At 36.0% G+C, this 22,659-nt stretch overlaps 2 protein-coding genes across 6 annotated transcripts; both read left to right on the top strand.

Moving 5' to 3' along the window:
* The first annotated feature begins 3,801 nt into the window (after positions 1-3,801).
* On the top strand, positions 3,802-5,061 carry LOC114724543 (uncharacterized mitochondrial protein AtMg00310-like). Its single transcript, XM_028910906.1, has 3 exons — positions 3,802-3,848; positions 4,137-4,311; positions 4,911-5,061. Exons 1-3 carry the CDS (start codon positions 3,807-3,809, stop codon positions 4,982-4,984), a joined length of 291 nt encoding a protein of 96 aa, XP_028766739.1. The 5' UTR covers positions 3,802-3,806; the 3' UTR covers positions 4,985-5,061.
* A 1,471-nt stretch (positions 5,062-6,532) lies between these two features.
* On the top strand, positions 6,533-22,353 carry LOC114724527 (cleavage stimulation factor subunit 77). Of its 5 annotated transcripts, none has more exons than XM_028910880.1 (23): positions 6,533-6,661; positions 6,757-6,837; positions 6,942-7,004; positions 7,104-7,213; positions 7,726-7,826; positions 8,271-8,329; positions 8,423-8,563; positions 8,696-8,842; positions 9,441-9,487; positions 10,607-10,670; positions 11,904-12,024; positions 12,459-12,517; positions 12,615-12,683; positions 13,119-13,259; positions 13,728-13,792; positions 14,534-14,630; positions 15,706-15,765; positions 16,241-16,393; positions 17,509-17,575; positions 17,657-17,758; positions 19,920-20,006; positions 20,482-20,700; positions 21,760-22,353. In XM_028910880.1, exons 1-23 carry the CDS (start codon positions 6,659-6,661, stop codon positions 21,921-21,923), a joined length of 2,220 nt encoding a protein of 739 aa, XP_028766713.1. In that variant the 5' UTR covers positions 6,533-6,658; the 3' UTR covers positions 21,924-22,353. The 5 variants fall into 5 exon arrangements, with proteins under 5 accessions (XP_028766713.1, XP_028766712.1, XP_028766714.1 ...); XM_028910879.1 differs by having other exon boundaries at positions 8,268-8,329; XM_028910881.1 differs by having other exon boundaries at positions 6,534-6,661; positions 8,268-8,329; positions 8,696-8,824.
* The last annotated feature ends 306 nt before the right edge of the window (positions 22,354-22,659 follow it).

Raw genomic sequence — 22,659 nt, 5'->3', positions numbered from 1 at the left:
TTATAAGAAAAACGGGAGATTATTGAAAAAAATTGTTGCTATATCCATTATTAAAAATATCTTTACAAATCATACTGTTGCGTTTCGTTGGTTACTGGTGTGGCAATTTAATTCTTTTGAAATAAAATATAATAATTTATTTACTCACTAACGTTTAAATCTGAGAGAATATTTGTATTTTTTTTCCTGCCAACAGAATATTTGTATTTTATACTATAATTCTTCTTAACATTGGGGAATTATTATTTCTCCAAAAATAATCTAGAAAAATAAATATATTTCATGTTATCAAGCACTGGAAGATATTATTTTAAATAAAACAACGTTGTGTGATTCCAAACACTGCATAAGTGTGTGATTGATCATGTCTTTTTTTTTTTTTTTTGGGAAGGGGGCAATTATTCTGTGACAAACTAACCTCTAACACTTTTGTTAAACTGAGATTTGCTACAAATTTATTAAACTTGAGAATATAGATATATCATGTAAAATTTAAAGAAATTGCGCCAAAAAACTGAGGCTTCGGAATTTTATCAACTCTCATCCTCTCGGCCCTTTGATAAAAGAAAGCAATTATGCCAAAAAAAAAAACAGCTTGTCAATCTTCATTCTTCGGCATAGAAACACAGTCTGGCCCAAAATCAGCCAGTTCATCATTGACCCCAAAAACCCTGTCTTCGGCTGAAAACTAGCCTGTCAATTTTGCCTCTTCATAATTAAAACGAACTTCCTTATGGCTTGCAATCATTGGCCCAAACGAACAGCTGTCAATCATTGGCCCAAAAGTAGCTTGTTATTCATCGGCCGGGAGAGCGGCTTGTCAATCATTGTCCAGAGAACGGCTGTTTATCGTTGGCCCAAACAAACAGCTGTCACTCATGGCCCAAAACCAGCTTGTTGTTATTGGCCCGAAAAACAGCTTATCAATACTTGTCCGGAAAACGGCTGTCAGTCGTTGGCCCAAACAAATAGCTGTCTTCATTGGCCCAAAAAACAGCATGCCAAGCATTGTCCGGAAAACAGGTTGGCCCAAACAAACAGCTGCCATTACGCCTCTAGGTCATTAACCTAAAGCTTGTAATCTTCGGCCCAAAAAACAGCTGGCAATCTTCGGCCCAAGAAAACAGCTGTCCATCAGGCCTCTTTATAATTTTTCCCCATCTCCTCCCCCCGCAGTGCTTACTTTTAAACAAGGGGTTTTATTGCGCGCTTTTTTCTTGGCAGGAGAGAGAGACGCAAAAATATGGAAAAATTTTTTTACTAGAAAAAAATTATTGTTGTTTGATTTATTGTATTTTGTCTCAAACTCATGATTCAGCGCCAAGCGCAATCATTTTTTTTTAATTAAATTTTCGTTTTATTATTGTTTCTCATTGCTATTTCTATATTTTCAATAGGAAAATAAAATTATTTTGCACAATGAAGAATATCTTCACAAAATAATTTTCTGCGTTTCGTTGGTTATTATGATGATTTTGCTTGGAACTGTCAAGGTCTTGGAACTACCTTGACGGTTCGGAATCTAAAGTTCCAATGTCGTAAGTACAAACCAAAGCTTGTTTTTCTATCAGAAACAAAAATGAGAAGAGAGAAGATTGAGAAGGTACGAAGAAAATGTGGCTTTGATTGTGGAATCTATTTTGATCCTGTTGGAAGATCAGGCGGTCTGGCTTTGTGGTGGAATAGTGATACTCATGTTGAAATCGGGGTGGTAAGTCGTTATATAATTCACCTTGATTCTCTAGTTATCTATAATGTTAATTATGGTGCTGTTACTCTGGTTTATGGCCCTCAAGCAATCAATCAAAAACTACATTGGTGGAGGTCTATAGAACTTTTGAATCCTGGTGAAGATGTTCCTTGGATGATTTGTGGTGACTTTAATGAATTACTGTATCAATCTGATAAGGAGGGAGGCAGAGATTGCTCCTTGTATGACCTTGACAGATTCAGTGCTTTATGACAAAGTGTAACATGTTTGAGGTTGAAGCAAAAGGATGCAATTTCACTTGGATGAATAACAGAGAATTGGGGGCGTTCATTAGAGAAAGGCTTGATAGAGCAATAGCTAATATTAGTTGGGGAGAGACCTTTCACAAAGGTCATTATGCAGTACTGGAGCCAATAGGATCTGATCATAGCCCAATTCTGATTTGTTATGATGTGTATGAAGGAAAAAGTCCCCATCTTTTCAGATTTGATAGGCGCTGGTTCAGTCATCCCCAATTTATGCAGATTATAAAAGAGAATTGGAAGCTAAATCCTGAGGAGGGACATGTTAAAGACTTTGTTCAGAATCTTCTTTCCCTGAGAGAGATGCTAAAATGCTGGAACAAGAAGGAATTTGGAAACACACAGAAGCTGATTCAGAAATTAATGCAAAAGATCCAAATTCTGTTGAGTGGCCCTTGGTCTGCGGAAATAGCAAGTGAAATCGCTATGCTGAAATCAAAAGTGGCAGACTTATGGAATCAAGAGGAGATTTACTGGGAGCAGAAGTCAAGAATTGATTGGCTCAAATGTGGTGACAATAATACTAAGTTCTTTCACATGTCTACAATCCAGAGGCGATGTCGTAATAGGATAACTTGCTTAAAAACAGGGTCTAGTGAATGGATTGAAAACGAGGAAGAAATTGGGAACTATTTTGCTGAGTTCTACAATGAGCTTTTCTCTCACTCTGGGTCTAGGAATTTTGATGAAGCACTTTGCTGCTTAGAAGCAGTTATAACAGAAGAAGAGAACAAAATCTTAATGGCTGAGATCTCAGAAACAGAGGTTAAAAAGGCTGTTTTCGAACTGGGGGGTTCTAAGGCCCCAGGACCGGATGGATTCACTGGAGTCTTCTATCAAAGATGCTGGGATATTGTGGGAAACCAGGTTTGCTCTCTCATCAGAAAGTTTTCAATTCTGGTTTCATGCTCCATGATTTAAATAACACTGATTTAGTCTTGATCCCAAAAGTAGAATGCCCTGAAACTGTAAATGATTACAGACCCATAAGCTTATGTAACTTCTCTTACAAGGTTTTTTCAAAAGTCATCTCAAATAGACTAAAGCCTCTCATGGACAAGCTCATTGCTCAAAACCAAAGAGCTTTTGTTCCGGGAAGATTTATTCAGGATAATATCATTATTGTGCATGAAACATTCCATCATATGAAATCAAAAAAGACTGGCACTTGTGAAGTGGCTCTGAAATTAGATATGAATAAAGCATATGATAGGATTGAGTGGGATTTTCTACAAGCCCTCTTATTGAAACTTGGTTTCTCTAGAGCATGGGTGGATAGAATCATGTGGTGTATCAACTCTGTAAATTTCTCTATCATGCATGCTGGAAAAAGAATTTCTCAAGTCCTCCCTCAAAGGGGTTTAAGACAGGGAGATCCCTTATCTCCCTACCTCTTCATTATTGTTTCAAATGTACTCTCTAAACTTATTGAACAAAAAGAACGACTTGGTGTTATTCAGGGAGTAAGAGTCTCCAGGCGAGGTCCTAGGGTGACACATAGTCTGTTTGCTGATGACTCAGTCTTCTTTATTCAAGCTGATGTTGACATGTGCAGAGAACTGAAACACATTTTTGATATTTACTGCTGTGCTTCTGGCCAACTTATAAATGTCAATAAATCCTGTTTATACTTCACTGCTAATACTCCTACTTTGCTAAAGGAAGAGATTGGTCACATTTTTCAGATTCCTTTGGTTGACATTCCGGGAAACTATTTGGGACTACCAATTGTTTGGGGAAAATCAAAAACCCAGGCGCTTAATTTTGTCACTGATAAAGTAAAGAAGAGAATTATGGGTTGGCAGAAAAAATTTCTATCGGAGGCAGGAAGAGAGGTACTCATTAAATCAGTTGCAAATTCCATTCCTGTTTATCCTATGTCTTGTTTTTTATTCCCAAAAAGGGTCTTTAATAAGCTAGACCAAATCATATATGCCTTTTGGTGGAATTCTTTTGAGCATCAACAAAAAGTCCACTGGACTGCTAAAAATAAAATGAAATTGGATAAGCTAGATGGAGGCCTGGGTTTCAAAGACTTTGAAGCCTTTAATCTTGCGCTTCTGGCTAAATTGGGATGGCGAATTTTGAATAATCCTAACCAATTGTGGGTTCAAATTTTGAAGGCTAAATACTTTCCTGATGGAGATTTCATGAATGCGAAAAAAGGAAAACGCGCATCCTGGTTGTGGTCTAGCATTATTGAAGGCCGAAAGGTGCTGAATGGTAATGTGTGCAAGAGTATAGGAAATGGACGTGGGACCCGTATCTGGGGTGATCATTGGCTGGCTGATATTCCGGGTAAGAAACTTCTCTCTGTTTGCCCTTTGGAACATATGAGAAACCTTACAGTGGCTGAATTATTGTCTCCTACTAGTTGGAATCTTTCTCTCATTGAAAATTACATTTCTGATTTTGAAAAAAGAGCCATCCTAAATACTGTTATAAGCTCTTCTAATAGAGATGATAAATGGTTGTGGACCGCGGGGAAAAGGTGCAATTATGTGGTAAAGGAAGGTTACAAGATCGCAAAAGTGAATGGCTCCCATCTTATGCGTAATGTACAGGGTCCTTCTAACAATCCTTTAAAGAATTTATGGAAAGAATTATGGAAGTTGAAGGTACCCAGCAAAATTAAAAATTTTCTTTGGAGGGTAATGCAAAATGCTATTCCAACCTTTGAAAATTTATGCAAAAAGAAAGCCAGTGTGTCGGATTTATGCCTTATTTGTAAGGAGAAAAGTGAGTCGTTGAAGCACTTATTTTTTGAATGTGATTGGGTGAAATTAACCTGGTTTGGAAGCCTCTTTACTTTTAATCTTGATGCTTATACTCCAGTGGACTTTGCTGACTGGTTTAATCATTGCCTCTGCTATCTGCAACTGTCTCATTGGCAAAAGGCTGTCCTGGCCTCTACTCTCTGGTCAATATGGAAGAGCAGAAACAGGTTCTTATATCAGAATGTCGCCATTGATCCTGTCTTTACCTTTAAACAAGCAGAGGAGTTGATTCAGGAATACTGGACTGCTAAAGGCTGGAATAATGCTACGGATGCTATTAATGAGGGGGATGAAAAGAAGAGTGAAGACAAAGCAAACTGGAGTTTGCCACATGATAATGCTCTCAAAATTAATGTGGACTGTGCACTAACACCAGATGAAGCTATTGCTGCTATAGCTTTTGTTGTCCGTGACTCTAATGGATGGGTGTTAGATGGAGCTTCTAGAATAATTGCTGCTGATTCAAGTTTGATGGCTGAAGGTGCTGCACTACAGTTGGCAATGAATTATGCATATGAGAATGACCTTGATGAGGTGATATTCGAATCAGATAACCAAAATCTGATTAATTGCTTGAACAACAATGCCCCTAGTCCAGGTTGGAGGAACTATGTTATCCTTGAGAATCTACAATTCTCAAGGAACCGTCTAAGGAGCCACTCGTGTAGTTGGATCCCGAGAGAGGCAAATTCTGTTGCTGACTGGGTAGCTAGAGCCTCTTTGGCTGGGTCTTGCCCGACTGATTGGGTAATGAGACCGCCACCTCTTTTGCGTAAACTTATAGAATCTGATTTATGCAAAGCCAAAACTAATGTAGGGTGATATTTATCTTGCTTTATGGTGTTCTCACATGACTTTGTACTGTTGATTTATTATGGAATGAATTATTGTTGGCAAAAAAAAAAAAAAAAACACCAGTACCTGTCATGAGATCGGTAATTTAATTTTTTTTAAATATATTTTTTTGCTAACTTTTAAATATCATGTTTAATAATTCCCCAATTTTTAAATACAGTATTATTATTTAAAATTGCTGAGGATATTTATGTTTTAAGCTATTATTTACCTTTTTTTTTTGCCAACTTTAAACTATTATTTACTGAACATTGGGGAATTATTATTTCTCTCAACATAATTAGAGTAATATATCAAGATATGTATATTTTACGTGACAAAACATCGGATAATACCATTAGAATTTCTAAATAACACAACATTTTGTGATGCCAAACATGGCACAAAAATAGACTTATCAGGGCTCATCGATCTGATCCCACTCGATGCGCTAATTTTTCCTGGGAACTGGAGGTGATGAACCAAACTGACGGATAAGACTTTTTTTTTTTTTTAATGTGTTAGAGATTTGTTAGATACATGAATCTAGATATATTAAATAAAAAATGTTTTAATTTTTATGTAAAATAAAAAAAATTATGTTGCACGCAAAGGAGGGATTACCCAAAATAAAAAAAATTGGAATTTTGTTTTTTTTTAATCTTCAGAATTTTATTAACTTTTTATGCCATGAGCCTTTTTTTTTAGAGCTGTTATTGGCATTCTCAAAAACAAAAGATATGGCCGTTAAGGCTTCTTAATGAAATCAATCTAACGTTTTAAAAAAGCCCAACCTCGACAGCCTGTCCATATTCTGGCCCATAAGAAAAAGAGACCGTCCATCATAAATCAACTGGATGGCCAAAAAAAAAACAAGGTAAAGCGGTGTAGCCACCGCTCCTCACCGATCCTTATATAAGGCACCGGCCGACTTCTCACCCAGACCGCGGTGAGGCGGGAATCCTTGTACGGTATATTTGATGGATAGTGTGCTTAATCAAGTCTTACCTTGAATTGGCGTATTTTAACCTTTCATGGTACTCCGCAGCGCACTGTTGCTTTTTATTAAAGCATCAATTCCGTTCTGCAGGTTATCCATAAATTCATGATTATTTTTTTTCCCCATTCCCAGGACAATACCACTGATTCTAGCAAACCAGTGGCTGACAAGTACAATGTTGAAGCTGCGGAAATCTTGGCGAACGAGGCTCAGGTTCGACCCATTTTCAAGTCCAAATTTCGTGTTTCTAACTATGATATCACTCTCACCCCCTGTGTGACGAAAGATTTACTCACTCGTCGTGTTCCTCTATTCAGCATTTACCAATTGCAGAGGCAACACCTATATACGAGCAACTTCTCACCTTGTTTCCGACAGCTGTGAGTGTTTTCATTTGGTGCTTCGATTGTGTTCCTTAGCTATAGTAACGCGTGATTTTATGTATTACTAATGTTTAACAAAGTTTGTTATTGGCACAGGCCAAGTTTTGGAAGCAATATGTGGAGGCACATATGGCTATAAATAATGATGATGCCACCAAACAGATTTTTAGTCGATGCTTGTTAATTTGTCTTCAAATTCCTCTCTGGTATGTCGCTTCTTTAGTCTGATGAGGCCAATGGATGATGGAGTCAACCTGCTTTCCAATCACTATTACTGTGACTGGTGTCAATATGTTGTATCACTCGTTTTTGTTAATATTGTTTTGAACGTTGATATTACATATGAATATGCTGTAAATATACACTATTGGCATCTAAAATATTTGTTTTTCAATTTTTCTTTCTTTGCCCCTTCACCTCTGCTCACCCTTCTCTATTCTTGGGAATTGAAAGGAATAGAAATAAATCTTACATTTCACTATGGAGATGTTGTCTTGTGAAGGGTGCTATGCTCCGAGGACTTTTCCACATACATATATTCTTTGAAACCATATAAATATAATAGCACAGTGTCTTTCATGATCATTAGAGGCATTCCTAAATATCCATTCTGATTGCTTTCATTGTAAACATGGATGAACGACCATCTTTTTATCTCTTTCTACTGGTATTATGTTAGTTTTACATTTCAACTTGCTTTTTTGTCTTGGCTTTGTAGGAGATGTTACATTCGTTTCATTAGAAAGGTTAATGACAAGAAAGGGGTAGAGGGTCAAGAAGAGACTAGAAAAGCTTTTGATTTTATGCTCAACTACGTTGGTAAATCTTTTCCCTCAATCGTACCATCCAGATTCTTATACGTCATTGCATAATATCTGTGGTTTTACTTTTTACTGATTGAGGAGTCTGTTAGGCATCTATCTGATGGAGAGGTCAACATGAAAGAATTAAGTGATGTAAAGTGTGAACTTAGTCAAGTTTCAGGGAGGGGAGTTTCAGGGAGGGGCTTCTGGGGAACTGGATGTCCTGAAGGTCACTAGCCCAGAATGTCTTGGCAGTTAGCATGTATGACATGAAGATAGAAGCAGATTATGTTGTGGCTTAAGAGTGACTTCATAATTGTTTTTTGCTGATCATATTTAAATAACCTAATTTTCTTATATGTTGGTTAATTTTTTGGGCATCATTTGGTGGATCTAGCAATGGTATATTTCAGTTTTTCCCCCACTAACTCAATTAATTCCTATTATTTACTGACAGGAGCAGACATAGCATCTGGCCCCGTATGGATGGAGTACATAGCCTTTTTAAAGTCATTGCCGGTTTGTGTAGTTGCTCTCATGTTCTGTGCAAAATAGAGAATAATGGCACAATTCATTATTAATTTAATTTATTTTTATTGACTTCATTTTTAGGCTCTAAACTCTCAAGAAGAGTCGCACCGGATGACTACTGTGCGGAAAGCATACCAAAAGGCCATTGTTACTCCTACACATCACATTGAACAGCTTTGGAAGGAATATGAAAATTTTGAAAATTCCGTTAGTCGTCAGTTGGTAATGTATTGGTCTCAGATATTCATACTTTATCTGAAATTATGGCTTACTTATACCTGAAGGTGTTATTCTGTGGTATTTAGTTAAGAATATACTGAAGGCACATAGTCTGATGGTAAAGGTATTTCGCAGGCTAAAGGGTTGATATCTGAGTATCAACCAAAATATACTAGTGCCAGGGCAGTATACAGGGAGCGGAAGAAATATGTTGAGGAGATTGATTGGAATATGCTTGCTGTACCACCAACTGGATCTGCCAAGGCAACTTTCTGCATCTTTGTGCGCTAATTCTCTTGAAAAGTTTTTTATCAGCCTGATTAAGCTGCCAAGAATAATGTTTTTCTGGAAAATGTGTTGTGTTAGAGGTACATATTTGTTAAATATGTTGATAAAACCAATCATGGATCTTCACTTAATTGCTTATGCTTTTTGGTTGGAGTAGTCCTTGATATGGCATAGAAGTCTCTAACGATCAAGTGTTCAAGCGTTTGATTCCTGTTGCCCCCTTCTTTCCTAATGTGTTGTGTTAGAGGACATATTTGTTAAATATATTGATAAAAGCAATCATGGATCGTGACTTAGTTGCTTATGCTTTTTGGGTGGAGTAGTCCTTGATATGGCATAGAAGTCTCTAATGATCAAGTGTTCAAGCGTTTGATTCCTGTTGCCCCCTTCTTTCCTAATGAAAATGAAGTTTTGGCTCAATATATGATGGGCTTGCGTCTATACCTAAAACCCAGTTAGACATTAGTGAAACCAATCACAGGTTTTCACTTAACAATTTATTGAACATTATGCTGTGATTCTTGACGGTATGTTTATTGAACATTATCTTGCGATTGTTTGTCATGACCAGTCGTAATTTTTTCTTTGATAGGAAGAAGGGCAGTGGATGGCATGGAAAAGACTGTTGGCTTTTGAAAAGTGAGAATTACACTGGTCTTTCTTAGTTTTATGGTTTTGTAATTCATTACTTATGCACTGTGGGGATGGGACATATAATTGATGCTGATTGTGTTTTTGCTACTTGAATTTATGTATTTGTGCATTCTTTTTTCCCCTTTCTGTTTTGGTGAAAACATGCATCTCTTGCATAAGTTGATACATCCATCAAAGATCTGGGGTGCTTAATAAGTTAATTTGGGATTTTATCACAAAAGGTATGAAAATAAAATAGGACGTAATGGTATAAAATTCCCTCTAAGTGTAGCTGACACAAAGGTAAAAAGGGAAGCAAAAAAAAAAAAAAGGTAAAACATGAGAGATTAAATATTCTATGCCTTTGTTTTGTGTACGCTAATAAAGGTTTTTTCCTCTGCTTTTTTATAATAGAGTATTTTATTTAGATGTAGAGCGAATAAAAGGTAGCATAAATTGCCTATTAAGCACAGATGACAGAAAGGGTTTTTTTTTTTTTTTTTGGGGGGGGGATTCTGTTTTTGAGATTGGCCATTCCGGTCCCTTTGCGTAGCCAGTTAATTTACCCCCTCAAACCATCATCAGCCTTAACCCGCCAGAAAGTCAGGAATGCAACCTTAACCCTTTGAGAATGAAGAGGATCTTGCTGCTTTGCGTTATGATGTTTCCAAATATGGGTCAACATTTCATTCTTTATAGCAACTTTTTCAATATCATCTCTGTCTTGCCTTACTACTGAAGAGAGGATAAGTGAAAGGTCTATTGATTTTTCAGTTTTCTGGTTACTTTTTAATCATTGAAGTTTCCCTGGAGTAGTGCTATTGATTTTCTAAAGGGCGATTACTATTTTTAATGTTGTAGTTATGGACTTAGGACAACAATTTGGTTTATCTAAAAGATTTTTTTTAAGAAACTCACAAAGAATCATCTTACAGCTGCCAAGTTCGGCAGTCAATAGAACATATTTTTCGCAAAAAAAAAATAAAAAGGTCATTTAGAATAGCTATTAGATGAATTTCATGGCTTGCCATCTTCATTTCTCTATCTTTGTGGTAATTTATGCTGATCTATGTGACTAACATTAAGTAATTAGAAAAGTTTCTTATTAATCATTCTGCATTCCAGAGGAAATCCACAGAGAATAGATACTGTTTCCTCAAACAAGCGAATCATATTTACTTATGAGCAGGTAATATGAAATATACTTAGTTATTATTAATTTTATCCCTTCATTTTAACCCCCCCCCGGGGGAATAAATTCTATCCTGATACGGTATTTTCACATGTTTCATCTGAATGTTTGTGTCTGTTGTCAGTGTATTTTGGTCTTGTTTAATAGATGTAATTATTGCCAACATAACCCCAAGTCCCTACTTTTGATACATGTAAGTCTCTAAGGATTCTAATTTGTTACTGGATGCTAAAATATACATCTTGAGTAACTTTTCAACTTCAGACTTATGTTCCTAATCTTCCGTGCATCTAAGTGTGCTAGTATAAATGGTTGGCTGCATCTCATCTAAAATCGGAATCTGTAACGGATGTGAATGATTGGGTTCCTGTCTAATGGCATCTCCTTCATTTTTGATGAAGGCTGTTTTTAATCATAATTAACCTGCACCAGTAAGAGTGAAATTTTCAAGGGAAAGTGTTACAACTGCTTACTTCGTGGGATGTTTTGGTCAGTTTTATTAAGAGAGGCCATAAGCGGAGGAGAAGACTTTCATCTCTTCGGTGTTTAGATGAAAAATGGGAATAGGAAGCCCTTGTGTATTGACTTGATGTTGGTGCTGATTGAGTAAAGAAAAAGAAGTCACCATTCCAATCTAACTCCCAAGCATGCCTAGCTTTAAGATATTTGTTTACTTTGTGTTGGCAAAATGTATTTAGTTTATCTCCTCAAAGAGAAAAGGTTGGTAAAACCGCTCTTCACAGGACATCCCCCAATCCAAGTTGGATTTGCCATAATACTTTCATGGTTTTAAGGAAGTTGTAAACATACATAGAAAGCAACTTTCCGCATTCACAGGACGTTCCCCAATCCAAGTTGGATTTGCTATAATACTTTCACGGTTTTAAGTAAGTTGTAGACATCTGCATCAAATTTTATTAAGTCCACAAGAATGATTTCTTTTGTACAGACTCTGCATTGTAATTTGTTGCAATAAATGAACAAATTTATCATGACTTTACTCATTATTGACCTAGTTTGTAGAGAACTAGTTACTTAATAGTATTTTGTCCATAGGAAGCATTTCCGTTTAACTTACAGTTAATTTATCCACTGAGAGGAAATAAAACCTCTCCCTTGTTGAGATTTGGTATTAACAACATTATTAATCATGTTTTTTGCTCTTATGATGTTTCCATTTATTTGTCCTTTTATTTATGGGATTGCTTACTGCATTTTCCTGGTATTCAGTGTCTGATGTATCTGTACCATTATCCTGATATATGGTATGATTATGCAACATGGCATGCAAAAGGTGGTTCAATAGATGCTGCAATCAAAGTTTTTCAGCGGTCACTGAAGGCTCTCCCTGGTGTGTGGTCCTTGTCTTCCATTAATTTTAGTTTCAAAATGGATTTACTATTGTCTCCATATCTCAACTTTTAATTGCAACTTTAACTTTTAGTGTTTTTTTTAAAGACTTTTGGACACGCATCCTCAAAGTCCTGCTGCAAGAATAAAACATGCTGCTTACAGTATGAAATTATATGGTTATAAAAGTGTGGATATGACTTGCAGAATCCAATTTTTTCTGATGTTCTTAAGACTGTCATTTTCTTTATCGTATTTTTCTGTACCTTGTCTTCATTTGATGTCAACTGTAGATTGTATGTTGCTTAAGGTTTTATTCTTATCCTTTGGCATTGCTCATTATTGCCTTTAATCTTCCATCAATATGGTTCACAGGGATTTTTTTTTTCTCACTTCTTTTTAGCTCCCCTCCTTTGACATTTCATTTATAAGCAGATTCAGAAATGCTACGTTATGCCTATGCAGAGCTGGAGGAATCTCGTGGTGCAATTCAGGTGTGTCAAATTGTACAACTGCTTCAATATCTGTTACCCTTTTTTCTTTTAACTTTTTTATTTTTTTAACAATTTTGCCTTTTCTGTTTGATATCAGGCTGCAAAGAAAATATATGAAAGCCTTTTAGGTGATGGTGTCAGCACAACTGCACTTGCTCATATTCAAGTATGTGAAATAGTTTGAATATATGCTTAATGCTCGTCAGAGGTGTTGGCCGTTGGATAGTTGGGAGTTGAATATGTTAGATGCATAGATGAGGGGAGGGATAAATTTAGTGATCAACAATTTTCTTCTCACATAAGTTATGTTGGATTCTTTAAAATTCAGGTCTGATCTTTAAGTTTGCCTTATTATGTGTTTAACTATTTTAAATTGCTTGAGTGGCCCATTTGAATATCTTTCATCCACAGAAAAGTTCCTCAGCAGAAATTTCAATATTTTGTATCTAAAAGTGGGTTTACTCAGATTAGTTTAATTGATTAGATATCATTTTATTCTTTGTTAACTAAAATCTTCATTCTCGTAAGTATGTGCTGTCAAAGACAGGTCAAACATATTTCCTTCCAAAAAAAAATTTAACATCTGTTTTTCATGTTGCAGTTCATTCGCTTCCTAAGAAGAACAGAAGGTGTTGAAGCAGCTCGGAAGTACTTTCTAGATGCTCGCAAATCTCCAAATTGCACTTATCATGTTTATATTGCTTATGCTATGATGACCTTTTGTCTTGATAAGGATCCAAAGGTGCCACAAATTTTTCCTTTATTTTTATGCGACAGTTACTTGAGGTCAACTCTTTTTTTTTTGTGGGTAGGCGGTGAGTTCATATTATCTACAGAATCATGTGCCTGATGTTTATTTCTAGTCATTCTGCTGCCCAAGTTTTGCTAACAAATTTTTGCATGTCAATGCATGCTTGCTTGGATATGTAATTCTATAACTTTAGCATTTGTGTGTGTATGTTGAAAGAATGAGCAAGGAGCTGTCTGTTATTAATTTGCAATTGATGTTTCTCAAAAGTGGTGCTGTTCTTCCCTATCATTCTGAGGCATGCTCACACTACCAACACCCTTCTTGCCCTTGTTGTGTCCTTCATGGGCTCCACTTAATGTAACATTGTTCTAATTTTTTAGCAAATGACAATGCCGAAAACATAAACTATCGGCAAATAAACTTTTGAATCACTGCATGATAATTGCTCAATTCATGCAGATGGCGCACAATGTTTTTGAAGCAGGACTAAAGCGATTCATGCATGAACCTGTTTACATTCTTGAGTGAGTTCTTCGACCAACTCAACAACCCTTTTTCTATTCCAATTTGTTGATCACCTCCGCTTATATTTTGTGGTAACTGTTTTGTTATTATTAATGTTATCATTTGAAAAGGACATCATTTAAGGACTTCCCTCTGCCATTTTCTATACTTGGGTACGGCCCTCAAGTATCCTTCCTTTTACCACCTGCAGGCATGCATTCTAGTTAGTCCATGCCTTGGTGGTAGTTGGTTTGTTTATTTGATTTCTCTTTCGTGAGTGACAGCACATGGTCAGTTCACAAGACTTTTTTTTTTTTTCAAGTGAGTGCTTTGTGTCGGTAATGATTTCTTTTATATGCAGATTTTTAACTAGTTAGTTATCTTTATTGTAGTAGGGTCTGTGGTAATACATTTTGCTGGTACTTGCACAAGCTTTTTTGGCCATGCGTGCTGATGTCTTAGGTGTTAAACTCTGTGGTCTCAAAATTGTTTTCTGAAATAGGAACATCACTGGTTGTTTTTGTCAACATCATGGATTCATTATACATGAGCTGGTAAATCTTGAGCTCATTATATGCAAAGTTGCTTAGAACATCCAGCAATGCTGGTGTCTGTTATGTACTCACAAAATGGGATACCTCAAGATCCTTTGCTTGTTGTTGTTTTATGTTATTGTTGAATCTTTCTGAAAAATATATTACTACTGTTGTTCTTATTTTATGCAGTGATTGACTATCATGATTGCTTTCTTGATAATTCAGATATGCTGATTTCTTGACACGTTTGAATGATGACCAAAATATACGGGCTCTGTTTGAACGGGCTTTAAGTTCACTTCCACCTGATGAATCAGTTGAGGTATGCCTGGCACCGACGTATCTCTTGTTCTTTTGTGAAAAAAGACTTACCCACAATGTAGCAAACCAAGTATGTGCATGCTGCGTTCCCCAACCAAACACCCCCCCAAAAAAAAAAAGAAAAAGAAAAAGAAGACTTTCTCATGCACTATTAAATGCTTATGTCGTGTTTCCCCCTCACCAGAAGTAACTGTTTTTCTGGATAAACGCTGTAAAATGTTTACTCCATTCTAGGCCTGATTGCAAAGAATCTAAGATTGATGGGTAATGTGGGACCTAAAGAAAACCTATTCGTGCTGTATGATAAAATGCTCAAGTCTTATTTGCCCCCTGTGGAAATAGTTGTTTTCCTTAAGAAATACCGCTGACTGTGTACTCCATTTAATGCCTCATGCTCTGGTGCTTACCATTTCTTTGGTGAATGATTGAAGATGAAGACCTCCAAATCGTGGGATAAGGAGATTCCATTGGGGAATGTATTTGAGGTTTGATGGATGTTTTGGGGTTTTGTTAAATTACTTTTTCTAGCCACTACACCGTTAGAAAGCCCATGATACTCGCCTATCATTATGCATGAGAATAAAATTCCTGATTGTATGCTGTCATTAATTGTAATTTATTTCTGAATGATTCTAACCGGATTATTCTCACCGTCCGGACCCTATATATTGTAATCATCTCATATGGAATAATACATGGAGTGAAATATTCACAGTTTAGACATATTTGTATGACTATCTTCATTACATTGATACATGATATGACGCTGCCTGGTAGAAGGTCTTTATTGTTGACAACTTTGGTGTGAATTTAATGATCACGTATTCAAGGGTCTCTGTTGCTGGAAACCGTTCAATAGCCAAATGTATAATACTTTTGCACTTTTCTTTTTGCAATACTTATGAGCAGTATGGGATCTTGTTATTTACGAACGCATAACATTTTCCATATTGTGGTCAGTTTGACGTGTTGTTCTTTTCACTTGTAATTTATGCTATTATCTAGCTCTATATGTCTATCAGGTGTTGCTTACAGACTTCAATGTGAATGCGGTTGTTAAATATTTCTATCTGCAGGTCTGGAAAAAGTTCACCCAGTTTGAACAAACTTACGGGGACCTTGCTAGCATGTTGAAGGTGAGCACATTAGTTTTTGGATGCATATATGTATCATATCACAATTAGGCTTATCAAATTTCTACTTTCCCACATAGTTTTGTTTTTTTCCTTGTGTGAAGTTGTATCCACTTTGTTTGGGGTTTGTTTGTCGAACATCCACTACTAGGATATGTTATGACGTTGGAAAGAAAGGGCTGAAGTTCATCTGAAGCCGATTTTTTTTTAACCAAGTCCAATGGCCTTAGACTTCCTTCTTGTAAACTAAATCCATGTATTCAAAGCAAAGTTTTCCCCTAGATATTCCGCAATAATAGTTGGAAACAAGATCTTGTGCAATGACAAGAAAATGTAAACTAGTCATGAAATTTAAACCAGTCACTATTCTCTTTGATTTACTTAGATATTTTGTTATTGCCTTCGTTATCTAATACCCTGCTATTGGAGGCTGTGTAGCTCTCTATGAAAAAGTATCTTGACATCAATATTATGGCAGGTTGAGCAAAGAAGAAAAGAAGCACTTTCTGGAACAGGTGAAGATGGAACATCGGCATTAGAGAGCTCTCTGCAGGATGTTATATCACGGTATAGTTTCATGGAGCTTTGGCCATGCTCCTCAAAGGATCTTGATCATTTAGCTCGCGAGGAGGTACTAGTTTTTGTTCTTTTTGTTTTTTTTTCCCTGGTGTCTGGCTCCTAAACGTGTTTTGTTTCCTCGTAGAAGTTGAATTGTATTGTGGAGTCTATTGTGTCTCATTAGCATCCGTTGTTGAGCATCCATGAAACTCATTTTTTATTTCCCTGAATTCTCCCAAGTGAAAGAAAACAGAAAAATCCATGGCATCAACAATAGCAATTTCGCTTCTAACTACAATCAGTGATTCTGGAATAAGGTCATACTTGGTATTTTACCAATTTTTTGAAAGAAAGTTTGGACATATTTACTTTTAATGGGTAATTCCCCCCCTTTATGTGATTTAATTGGGGTGGCATCAACCTTTTGACTAAATTAACGAAGATGTTTCAAGTTTGTTCCTGGAGGTAGTTGGAATTTAATTAGATTTTTGTTTATGAGTAGTTTTTTAACTACTTTTTTGGGCATACAAAGACTGCTTTCGTACATCCCTTTGCAGTTTTACTATCGAAATGTTGGATTTAATCAATGTTACAAATCTACTGTATATTGCTAGAATAAGGGTTGCTTAGATTAGCTTGGTTTATTCCAGTGAAATAGAAGAGTTCTTGTATGAGCCGTGCCAGCAAGTTTGCCTATAGAACCCCATAAAATGGTCAAAGAAGGTAAACTACATAAAAATAGGCGATAAAAAGAAAGCCAAAGGACAGCAGACCAAGAGGCTGAGAATCTGGAGCTAAATCTTTAATGACAGTAATTGTCTGCAGATTTGATGTGATCATCATAATGACCAACATCTACAATTATTCATGACTCGATGCAGGAAATTCAATAATGAAATATATGGCCATCCGGATTTAGAAATAATGTTGGTCATATCATGATAAAGATGAAGCTTGATTCTTATAATACTAGTATCATTTAGGTATTTCCAATACTGGTTAAAGTGCCTTTTTACTCTTATTTTTCAGACAAATCTGCTTTTGACGAACAGTAACTCGTGAAAAAGGTGTCTATAGACAAGATGATGTTTAGATTGCTGAGAATTATTCCTTCTCATGTTTGTTGGCTGTATTTTTGTCTGTACATTGTCCTGTGTAGTAATTCACTGTTCATGTCTACCTCTTTAGTGGCTTTCAAAAAATATCAATAAGAAAGTGGAGAAGTCCCTTCTGCCTAATGGAACCAGCCTCTTAGGTACGAATCTTATATTTTATTTACACGATTAACTTCTCATTATGCCTTCTTATGTGGTAAATGGTGGCACTGTTCGTGCAGACAAGGTGTCTACGGGCATAACAAACATTTCAGCAATGTCAACAAAGGTTGTTTATCCTGATACTTCAAAGATGGTGATTTATGATCCCACGCTTAACCCTGGTATGCTTCCCATGCTGTTTGAAATTTGAATAACAATTACTGATACCGATGTTTTAACTTGTGTTTGACAATACATTCTCCTTTCTCACTACCTACCTTTTTCACACGTTATTTATATTAGATAGTTGATTTAACCTTTCAATTTCTCTTTTTTATTATTGATATCTTTTATTTTCTTTCCTACTATATCATAATATCCCAGAGAGAGTTTGCATGTAAACATATTATTAATTAAAATAACAAAGTTTGAATTCGAATTCAAAAATGAAAAATAAAATCTTACTATACTAATTAAGGTAAAGATATTGATTGTCAATAAACATATAAGTGATTATTGAAAAAGGATGGTATATGTAATTAATAGATTGAAATATGTTCTATTAATCCTTATCTTCAAATTGTTATATTCTTTATGTCCTAGGATGTCCAAAAAAAAAATTGAAAGAGGAATAGAAACAGACAGCACCAGTATTTGAAAAGCCATGATTCTGAGAATAAATACTTAAATACTTTTGATACCATACGTAATATTCCGACACTACTTCTCTCTTTTCTTTTGTCTTGATGTCATCTGATATTCTATTGTCCGCTTGAAAGTACAGTATCAAGACATGAAAACACGAAACTTGATCTTGCCTTTCTTGTATGTGTGAAGTTACATAGCTTAGATGCGTCATACGGGCTGCTGAATTACGCATCAAGTTTGTACTGTATATAAAGTATAAAAGAATAGGAGGTGGAAGGACAGGGGAATTACATATAAACACATGATAGTTACATCAGTTCACCAAATATTGTTATTGAAGTGCATGATGATTATATTTCCAATTCATAGAGAGAAATGATATAGTTGCATTGTGCTCAACCTTGTTACCTTACTGAATACTCCTGAACTTCTTACTCCCGCTTCATGTTATTTATATGTTTTAGAATAAGGGGGAGGATCATTCTGCTATGTTTTAGTGTGTGGAGTTTTCACGGGATGCATTCTTTAGAATTTATATACAGGCTTAACTGTTAGGTATAATGGTGGAAATTCAAGCGAAAATTATTGAAATTGGGTATACCGTTATAGCCTTCCTGGTTATGATAGCTCCCCCTCAGTTCAACACATCTGAAGTGCTTCTCAATGCGCATGAGTCGCCAGTTTTCCACAAGACATTGCTAAACTAAATGCATTTGTAAATATTTCTGAGGATTGAACTTCTATGTTTAGTATAGGAGTCACACATTGTGACTCGTGAGCTCCTAAACTTTCCCTTGCTGTTTTTGTCACATGCAATAATGGCATGTTGATGGACCTGTAGCTTTCAGGCCCCGAATGGTAAAGGGTTATGGCAAGAGATTAAAGACAAAAGGAGTACAAGGAGCTGTGGTTGCATTTTTGGTTAGCATGGGGGCCAAAGGAAGAAAGAAGGAATTGAGTGATGTAAGGGGGTGAACTGAAAAGAAAAAAAGAAGGGGGGGGGTTGGGGAAAGAGGTCTAGAAAGGGGGGTTTGAGGTCTAGAGGGGTTAAGGAAGAATTTAGCTGATGTGTGAAAAGAGAGGTCCTAGCTTATCAAAAGCTCGGGGAGTGTTTTATTTCCTTTCTAGCTTCCCTAATTTTGCTTAAGTCGTGGGTCCAAATTCTCATTTATTCCTTTGAATGTGATAGGATTGTATCTTATATTATATCAAGTCAGTAGAAGAAGAGCATTTAAGTGTCTTTTTTTTTTTGGCTTTCGCACCTAGTATCCTAGTCAACAACCCCACAAGAAATTACAAACCAAATTAATCCAAATTGAGACATGGTAAGAACCATTAAGGTTAGCACCCCTAGTCCTCAGGGTGCTACGTGCCCAAGGGTTGGTTGAGTTGGACCTACCCCAGCCGATCCAACCCTGCGGGTTAGTGTTTAACTGTCATTCTAGTTCCACCATATGTACTACAAAGGGGGGGGGGGGGAAGGCTTTACTTGAAGCTAAGTACTAGATAAAAGGGATTACCATTACATGCATTCTTTCAAATTTCAAGGTTCAGGAGAGGTGAGTCTTTGGTAGTTGCTTTACACTGGTTGATTGATGGCAAGAATGCGATTGCTTGTTAATTTTCCTAGCACAACGGAACCTGGAATTTCTGTTTCATCTATGACGTTGTCTCATTGGATGACTACAATAACAGGTGCAGGGACAAACGCTTTAGATGAAATTCTCAAAGCTACACCACCTGCTTTAACAGCATTTTTATCAAATCTTCCCAATGTTGAGGGTAATTTTCTAAACTCCGTGACTTGTGATATAAATTCAGCAGTTACTCAATAATGTTCCTTTGTTTTGTAAACAACTGGCTTAAAAACAAAGCCGAAATGAATTTTGGTTTTGTTGGTGAATGACCCTATTTTGTTTGGTTCTCTTTTCTCTTCCTCTTCTTTTCTTTGGCAATTGTTTGTTTTATCCCCCCCCCCCCTACTGTCTTCTTCTCTACAATTATTGTGCCAAGCTTGAAGAAGGCAACCATATTTGTGATTATTCGTGACCACAAAAACCTGAAAGTCCACAATTTTTGTTGCCTATGATATTTGGAAGACTTTTGGATTCCTGAGAAATTTGATGGATCAGGGAATTGTTGAATTCAAAACAAACTTTTTTATTTACTGGACTACTAGGACCAAACTTCTTGTTTGACCGTGTTCACGTGGATTATCTTGATCGCCATGTACTGAAATGTGTTATTAAAATGACAGGTCCAACACCGAATGTCGATATTGTGTTATCAATTTGCTTGCAGAGTGACTTACCAACAGCACAAAGTGGGAAGATAGGGACGCCAGCACAATTGCCAACAGGTCCCGCACGTTCTACAAGTGAAATTTCTGGTTCAAGCAAGTCACACCACATGCCAAGTGCCTCATCTTTTAAACCAACTGGCAGAAGACAACATGGAAAGAGGAAGGAATTAGACAGTATGTGTATCATCCACGCTGACCAAACTTATTGCCATTTTTTCATGCAGTTTTACTCTAGAATATTCTGCATAAATCTCATCCTTGATGCCTCTTAAGGTATTTCCGCCATATAAAATCATATTTTGGGGTGGTCAAATATTTAACTGGAGGGCCAATTCAGTCATGTTCGTTATTGAGGAAGGAACTTCTATATCTACCGCTTTGCTTTACTGGCAAGTATGTACTCCTCCGGTCTTTAATATATGACTTAATTGTTAAGTTAATTTTGGTTTCAAATATAAGATATATTTCTCATATTTATCAAGTAAATGGGGGAGGAAGGATATTAAGAAAGATAATTATGGTGTTTTAGAAACAAACATGTCATATTTTCTATAATTAGCTAACTTACCTAACTTTCTTAATCTAATCAAATTAAATAGGTCTTTTATTAAGACCGGAGGAGTATTATTTTTACTTCACATTCTATTTCAAAGCAGAGTTGGCATTTTAGTTGTCAAATCTTGTTATTTACGACTCATCAATTTTTAATTATTAGGTAACGGAGATTCCCAAAATGGAATATCATTTACTTTACTATGGCTTATGATTTAATTTATACTTGAACGGTCTCTTTATATGAGGATTTGCATTGGGTGCTCATCAAAACTGATGAGCACCCAATGCTCATTAGATCTGGACCGTCCAGATCTGATGTGGACGGTCCAGATTTAATTTTAATTTTTTAAAAAAATATTTTTTTTCTATTTTTAAATAATTATTTAAAAATATTAAATCTAGACTGTCCGGATTAGATCGGGACGGTCTAGATTGCTTATCAGGTGATGAGCACTGAATGCGGACGCATTTATATGGAGCCGCATTTGCACTTGGAGATTCATTTCTGTCTGATGCGTTATGTGTATACTTATGTCCTCAATAATGGAGATTATTAATCGCTTTTTTTAATATGATCCTGCTCATTATCTGTGCAGCCTATACTTGGGTTTTCTTGTTTCTTTTACTTCAAAGGTTCATTTTCCCTTGATGAAGATTTTTAATAATATAAATTTCCAGGACAAGAGGATGATGATACTGCAACCGTCCAAAGCCAACCGCTTCCTCAAGATGCTTTTCGCATACGACAGTTTCATAAAGCTAGAGCCAGCAGCACTTCACAAACTGGATCAGTCTCGTACGGAAGTGCATTTTCTGGTGATTTGTCTGGTAGCACGGGCTGAAACTTCTTGAAAAGAAAGAAACTTATCCTGGAAAGAGAAGACAAGTGTTTTTAAATTGTCAATTGTCAGTTAATCAAAAAAGAAAAAAGAAATTACTAATTTTGGAGATCAAAGGTTTTGCTGCTTCCGTGTCAGGAGGAAAATTGTCGACATATGATATAAAGATCATCGCTATGTTTGGTTTATTTAAGAGTTAAGTGGGAGAGGAAGGAGGGGTTTTAATGTTCCCTCATTTGGTAAAGAAGAGGGTGAAGGGGGGAATGGTTGTACTCCTTTATATAAGTGGGGAAAAGCAAACTCATGCTTACTAAATTAAAAGTGGACATTCTCAACTGGGTTGTAAGTTGATCTTTTCCCCTAAAACGTTCTTGATATTATATATTTACTCCTGTTAAATGAAAAGTAAAATAGGAAGAATGTCTTTGATGCACGTTATAAATGGTAGTCCTTTTTTTTTAGTCATATGATATCAAGAAATCCTTTTAAAATTTGATTTTCAGGTTCTCTTATTTCCATTTAATCGATAACTTAAGCTGTTTACCCCCCATTTATATGAATGATTAATGACGTATACATAAGCTGTTTCTCTTCTCTTCTGTATGGAAATAATTGATATATACAATTGTAATATAAATAATTGAATTGTTCATGGTATTACGTTCTCTAGCTAATTTTAAAAGCGTGTGAAAAAAAAAAAAAGAAAGCGTGTATTATATATTCTTTTACAAAATATGCG

This window comes from Neltuma alba, unplaced genomic scaffold (genome assembly GCF_004799145.2).
Source record: "Neltuma alba isolate B1F8T4 unplaced genomic scaffold, ASM479914v2 tig00012192_pilon, whole genome shotgun sequence".
In the NCBI taxonomy this organism is placed as follows: Eukaryota; Viridiplantae; Streptophyta; class Magnoliopsida; order Fabales; family Fabaceae; genus Neltuma; species Neltuma alba.
This window is presented reverse-complemented; position numbering and strand designations above follow the sequence as displayed.

Coding starts and splice junctions, on each gene's coding strand:
- LOC114724543 (XM_028910906.1), top strand. CDS start 3,807: ATGGGTTGGCAGAAAAAATTTCTATCGGAGGCAGGAAGAGAG. Junction 3,849..4,136: donor TATCGGAGGCAGGAAGAGAG/GTACTCATTAAA, acceptor CAAATTTTGAAG/GCTAAATACTTTCCTGATGG. Junction 4,312..4,910: donor TTGGCTGGCTGATATTCCGG/GTAAGAAACTTC, acceptor CATTGGCAAAAG/GCTGTCCTGGCCTCTACTCT.
- LOC114724527 (XM_028910879.1), top strand. Junction 12,518..12,614: donor AATCTCGTGGTGCAATTCAG/GTGTGTCAAATT, acceptor GTTTGATATCAG/GCTGCAAAGAAAATATATGA. Junction 20,007..20,481: donor AAATCTTCCCAATGTTGAGG/GTAATTTTCTAA, acceptor TTAAAATGACAG/GTCCAACACCGAATGTCGAT.